This window comes from Phaseolus vulgaris, chromosome 11 (genome assembly GCF_000499845.2).
Source record: "Phaseolus vulgaris cultivar G19833 chromosome 11, P. vulgaris v2.0, whole genome shotgun sequence".
Taxonomy (NCBI): Eukaryota; Viridiplantae; Streptophyta; class Magnoliopsida; order Fabales; family Fabaceae; genus Phaseolus; species Phaseolus vulgaris.
The window spans coordinates 45,754,488-45,761,246 of NC_023749.2; the positions used below are offsets into that span (position 1 = coordinate 45,754,488).

At 33.6% G+C, this 6,759-nt stretch overlaps 1 protein-coding gene across 5 annotated transcripts; it reads left to right on the forward strand.

The window, feature by feature from the left end:
* The first annotated feature begins 265 nt into the window (after positions 1-265).
* Positions 266-4,984, forward strand: LOC137827240 (putative threonine aspartase). Of its 5 annotated transcripts, none has more exons than XM_068633525.1 (10): positions 266-489; positions 569-740; positions 1,926-2,015; positions 2,185-2,266; positions 2,363-2,489; positions 2,953-3,056; positions 3,157-3,320; positions 3,947-4,070; positions 4,136-4,240; positions 4,554-4,984. In XM_068633525.1, the coding sequence occupies exons 2-10, from the start codon at positions 679-681 to the stop codon at positions 4,635-4,637; spliced, it is 942 nt and encodes a 313-aa protein (XP_068489626.1). In that variant the 5' UTR covers positions 266-489; positions 569-678; the 3' UTR covers positions 4,638-4,984. The 5 variants fall into 5 exon arrangements, 2 of the variants coding, with proteins under 2 accessions (XP_068489626.1, XP_068489608.1); XR_011083689.1 differs by having other exon boundaries at positions 295-489; positions 1,931-2,015; positions 3,157-3,376; XR_011083690.1 differs by having other exon boundaries at positions 295-489; positions 1,931-2,015; positions 3,157-3,376; positions 3,954-4,070.
* The last annotated feature ends 1,775 nt before the right edge of the window (positions 4,985-6,759 follow it).

A 6,759-nucleotide genomic window follows, 5' to 3' on the forward strand; every position in this document is an offset into this window, starting at 1 on the left:
ACAACACGAAACCAAAAGTTAGCGATGTTTCCAAGAGCTTAAGGGAGATCCAAAACCTTTTCCACCTTTTTAGAAATACAAAAACAAATAAATGAAAAAAAAACATTAAAGCAAATATATTCTTTAATAGTTTAATTTTTATGTATTCCTTTGAAAAATTTACGTTGTGAACTAGTAAATGTTATAAGAAATAAATAAATTTATCATGCATATAAATAAAATAAAAAGAAGAGCAAAAAAATTACCTTTTCTTTTTCGTTGCTTCAAATTTTAAACAAATGAAATCTTGTAACATAGGGTTAAAAGAAAGAAAAAGTGGGAAAGAAGAAGGCCAAAGTGGAAGTAGAACAAGAGGGTGACGAAATGGAGGGAAAGGGATTTTTTGTGGCGGTTCACGTCGGCGCCGGTTACCACTCTCCATCTAACGAAAAAGCCCTCAGGTCCGTCATGAACCGCGCATGTCAAGCAGCCGCTTCCGTTCTGTCCAGTGTAAACCAACCAACCTAGCCTTTTTTCTTTTTTTTTTCATTTTCAATTTCCACTTTTTCACCACTTTTTGTGTTTCTAGGGTTCGGGAACTCGCCTAGACGCCGTCGTAGCTTCCATTCAAGTGTTTGAGGATGATTCCTGCACGAACGCTGGCAGAGGCTCCAATTTGACCGAGGACGGTGGCGTGGAATGCGACGCCAGTGTTATGGACGGAAAATCTGGAGCTTTTGGGGCTGTAGGAGCAGTGCCAGGTACTTGCTTTCTTATTACAACTCAAATCGTTGATTCCATGAATATGATGATGGGTACGATAATAAATTCAAACTGTGCCCTATGGAGAAATGAGAATAACTCCATTTGTATTGCTTAAGCTTGAATGGTTAATAATTAATGGCAGCTAGGGGGTGTTTGTTAGAACCTATATGGAGCTTACGGAAATAGCATGTGACTCCTTTACAAGCTTACGAATCCATGTCGTGGAGTTCTCTAAGAGGTTATGGAATTAGAGCTTTTGGATAAAAATCTTTAGGGTCTATATCTATACAAGCTAGAAGTGTTTTTTAGTACTTCTCTGATTGAAATCCTATTTGGACAAACTTGTCCATAAAGACAAGAAGAAAGTGAAATAAATAAGCCTTTTCATAAGTTAAAATTAATATTTGTATAAGTTAATTTGTAGAAGTTCTTTCATATAGTTTCTTGAATTTTTTAATTTTTAACTTATGCATAAGTTAATTTTAACTTATGGAAAAATATGTTTTCTTGTTTTGTTGTAAGCTGTAAATTGTTTTCATAAGCTATTCTGAGAGCTGGAAGCAGCTTATATCTTGAGCTATTTTTATAAGCTTTTCCTAGTACTTACATAATGTTCATGTCATAAGATAAGTCCAAATAAGCTGTAAAAGAACCTTTCCAAACACAGCCCAAGTGCTTAGCTAGTTTAGTAGGTGGAATGTGAAAATATTTATTTTCTATGGCAACGAATGTTTTGTCTAATTTATTTTAGAGAAATATTTTTTTGAGAAATTCTAGGGAACTCTTGTTATTCCATTAATTCCAATACAATCTTTATTTTTGATAGAAGTTATGTAGGCTTAAATTATGTGTCAATCGTCCCCTCAATAAGAATGTGTGAGAGAGTGTCATTAGCATTTCTCTCAACTCTTTTACAGTTCCTGGAAGAGTTTTGCAAAATAAGAAATGTGTTTCTCCAGAACTTATCCCAACCAAACATGCATGTCTACAGTGTGCTAAAATAATGTATTTTCGTTCCTGCCTCCTTGAAGAATTGGGAAGATTCTAAGTTTTTACATTGCTGGGTAATCTAATTCTATGTGGATAAAATGTTGTTTTGAATTTACTTTGTGCTTGTTCGAGACTTTGGAATTTAACTATTTTATACCAAGTTATCTTTGTATTTATTCCATTCGCTATAGACCAGGTGTCCGCAATGCTATACAAATTGCTGCTTTATTGGCTAAAGAACAAATGATGAGATCTCCATTGCTGGGTCGGATTCCTCCAATGTAATCACTATTCAACATCTCTGCATTTGTTACCAAAGCATTTACATAACTTCATGTAACTTACTGCCAAAATTATTATTTGAGAAAGCCTTCTCTTTTTGACCTTGTGACAAGTCCACTGGTTAATGTCTATTGCTGATGTTCTTATGGGACTTTGTTTTATTTGCAGCTTCTTGGTTGGCGAAGGGGCTCGCAAATGGGCCAAGTCTAAAGACATCACTTTGCCAACAAGTATAGAGGAGGCCAATGAGGTAATATTTTCACTTATAATTTAAATTCTGCTCTGAAACTTAATTGAATAATGTCTTACCACTTTGAAATCATAACCTTGTTACTTTGTATAACAGTGGCTAGTCACAGAAAGGGCTAAAGCACAATGGATGAAATACAAATCTATGGTTGAAACTGCTAGATCTAAGGCAGACAACACTCCTGAGGTCGATTCTTCTGTCTGTCAAAGTACCACAATACCAGGTAGTTTAATGGCACACTTCCGCAAGACCTCACTCTACTTTTTGCTTCTAAAACTGTGAAATCAATAACAACAGTGCTCAAAGACCTTGGACAGATTCATTGACCATGAAAATTAGCATAAGCCTACTACTGTAAAAGCAATCTTACTGGGAAATAAAGATGTTGTGAAGTCTTCAAATTCTTGAAGTCTTCTGACTTAATATTAGGATATGAAGCTAAGCTTTTGTACCAATTATAGATCATTTTTCTAAATCCAAACTAAAACCTTCTCTTGAGAGAGATCTTAAATTGCTAAGGGATTTAAGTGGTTGTGTTCCAAATTAAGTGTAGATATGCTATTGGTAAAGATATTGCAATGCCTAGGAGTTTGGGGAAAATGATCTTGCCTGGGATCTTTTCTCCTAGCCTTCAATCGTTACAAGTGTGATACACCTGCCAAAGTCATGTGCTCTTTCATATGCAGATAGTGCTTTAGAAGATCGCGTAATGGACACTGTTGGGGTTATTTGTATAGATAATGAGGGGCATGTTGCATCTGGAGCCTCCAGTGGTGGTATTGCTCTAAAGGTGAAAATGGTTTTCTTGGTTTGCTTCTCTTCTAGTGCTCTGCAGTTCCATATTAGAGTAGTAAGTAATTACTTATAATTATGTATGAAATATCCAACAGGTTAGTGGACGTGTTGGGTTGGCAGCAGTGTATGGTGCAGGTTGTTGGGCATCATCAAAAGGGCCCTTTGGGTCTCCGTTCATGGCTGGCTGTTGTGTATCAGGGGCAGGAGAGTACCTGATGAAAGGATTTGCAGCTAGGGAATGCTGTGTTTCATTGTCACTGTATGGTTGGCTCTGGGTCATCTGTTTGTATTTTCATGATAGGGGAGACTTTTTATGTAAGATTTGTCCGTGTGCTTAAGTTCTACCATGTCTTCATTTGATATGATAGCATGGAGTGGAATATAATCACATATCATATTTGGGACCTTTTACAATTAAAATGATCTGGTATTTCTGAAGGACATTACACCATAATAGTGTATATTCAATGTCTATACATCCTGCGCCTGTGATTCTATGTTTGATGGTGAGGGCATGCATTAGAATGATGCTTTTCATTGAAATTTTCAAATTTGGAAACATTTTATGCTATAGTATGGGTCAGTGGATATTGTGTTGGACACATGTTAAAATATTTTAAAATTTCACTTGAGAAATTAATGAACAAAAAAGACATTTTTATCTCAAATTTACTTGCTGTGCAAAATTGGTATGCTAGAATTTGTCCAGGTTATGTTTTCTCTTGTGTGAATACTGAAAATATGATCTCTTCAATATCCAGCTCAGTTTATTGGCTTTAGAAATTGCAACTTCTGATATTAATGCGCTGTTGCATAACTTCATTAATGTGTGGGCTTTATCAATATACCATGGGGAGGATTTTTTTGATGTTGACTTTCTTTCAGATCACAGTCTGGTGCTGCTTCTGCTTGCACAAAAATCTTACGCTCTGTTGTTGAGGATGGCAGACAACATGCTACTGACAGCAGTGCAGGGATCTTGATTGTGCAGTCAGACGCATCTTTGACAGTGAGTCCCTTCAGCTTTTCCACCTAATAGTTTTGTGAATATTATTAATCTTTCACTTTCCTTAGGATCAAGGAAAATCATCAAGGCTAAAAGCTGTAGAGATTGCTGCTGCATACACTTCCTTGTCTTTTGGAGTAGGATATTTTGGAAGCTCCATGGAACGTCCCAAGGTAGCAGATCTGTTATGACTGAGATTTATCATCATATGAAGATTTCATATTATAATTTTTTCTAAATTTAAGTTAATTATGTTCATTTTAAGAAATCATTTTATGATGTTAAAAGGGTGCTCATTATGAAATCATCACATTATGGTCCAAATAGCTTAGAAAATTGTCTTCAGAATGTTTTAGGTTAACTAACGATATTTTTAAATTAGCAAGATTACCATATATTGTCTGGTTTGCTTTTACCTCCCTCTAAACTGATGGTTCTCAGCAAACCATTTGTAAAGTGATATTTTCCTATTGTTTTATGATCCAGGTTTCCATTCTTAGGAGTACAAAACAACAAAGCAGGATGGCAATAGATCAATTTGGAGCACGGATAGATCTTTCAAATGGATAGTTAGTGTGACTAGTATCAAATTTTTTCCGTGCTGATGAGGTGAAGTTCGTGACACCTACAGCAAAATTACTTGATTTTCTATATCCAGTTTTCGATAAACATTTTAGTTCAGGCCATTTTGGTTAGGATAGATATAAAAGGTTTCACTATGGATTGTTAAGTATTGGTCAATGGTTCTATGGACCGAGTCATACAGAATTTAATTAGTTTTCATGTTAAATTAATTTATCTGTCTTCAACATTTCCTAAGTTCCCAGAATTATGGTCTGTGAAAAAAAGGCATTTATTTGTAATAATACAAAGATGAAATCATAATGTAGGTGAGTAATTTGTAGTAGTTTAAAAGTATGAAAAGTGGATGCAGTAAATGATTGTAATTGTTGGTAAACAAAACGTACTGAAAATGTGTTCAAAACTAAACATGCTGAAATGTCTTGCAGTTTTGTCTGATCTACTTTGCTTGTTTCATTCAACCACACCGACCCGTCATTAACACTTCCCTTTTAAAAGCTTTATCACATCTCTTGTATTTTTCTTTTGATTTTCCGTCTCTTGCACCAAATTTTATGCATATTGTCATCAATTTTATTTTTATTTAAAACATTTTGAAGTACAATAATTATAATTAAAAATTTATAATCAAGTAATGTTAAATTTTACCATGCAATAATTTACTCAATTTTTTTGTGGGATTTCATTATAACGATGCATTGCTTTTTATAGCATGTTTTGTATAGTATTCTTTTTAGTTGGCAAAAATATGGGTGTTTCTTGGGGTTGGATAACCTCCCACCCAATCTAACTCAAATATATTAGATTATATTTATGGGTCAAACTTGACCCCACTTATTTTGATACAATCGTGGATAATGTACTTTGTATGTTAACTTGATCCAACCTAATTTAACTTGATGAACCTGATTAAAATTATTGAATGATGTTAATAATAGTAGTAATAGTACTATTATTTAATTTACAGTATTTATTGAATGATGTTAATAATAATAGTAATAGTACTATTGTAGTATCTTTTTGAAATTTTAGATTATTCAAATTTTCAAATATTAAATAAAATATAGTCTATTTAAGAAAAGTATTCTAAAATATGTAACAATTTTTTTTTAAAAAAAAATACGAATTTGAGGTAAAAAAGGTTTAAAATTTATTATCCAATTGATTTAACCTGATTAATGTTAAATTAAGTTGGATTGAGTCTAACAGAAAAATGTAAAAATCTGTTCAAACTCAGTTTAAGATCTTATCCATGTGTATGTATATATCTTTAGTTAAAATTTGCGAATCTCATATAACTTAATGCGTTATATGAATACATGCTTATATGAATACATGCTTTGAAGAGAAGAATAAGATAATGTATTATATTTTACAAGTGCTAAAACTTGTTGAATTTTTGTTTCCTGAAAATTTTGTAAGAACATTGTTCGTTTTCATTCCCATCTACTAGTAAAATGAGCTTAAATCTTGTAAATGTTCAAGGATGCTACTTTTTGTAGTGAATAAAAATTAATGATATGTTGATCATCCAGACTTTGCATCTATGTTAAGTCAAATGTGACTAGTGCCAAGATACTCAGTGTTGAGTCAGGAGTGGTTAGTGTCAAGAATACTCAGTGTTAAGCCATAAGTGGCTGGTGTCAAGAATACTCAATATTAAGTTAGGAGTGACTAGTGTCAAGAATACTTAGTATTAGCCAAGAGTGCCTTGATTAAATAGTACTTGTTTGTACTTTGTAATAGTAGGTTGCTTAGTGGAACTTGATTGGTTGGTCAAGAATTGGATATAGTCTGTGAAATGAGATGAATTAGTATAAAAATACTAAGTATCATCTTTTGGTATTGTATTCCCCGTTACACCCCTACTTTATCCGTGGGCGAGGGCTCTAGCTGCTCTGATGAACTACCTAGATGGACGGAATGAAATAGGCTAGCTGGCCAGGTATGAGCGCCCTCTGATCTACCGGTTGAGCTCCCTTCTCTTTCATTTGATCTCTTAGATTGCATGTTATATAATTGTTTAACTAACTAAAGAAAGAAGGAACAATTAAAGTCTATCTTGCAAAAATATCTAAACCATTTATCATATTCATATTTATATTGTCTT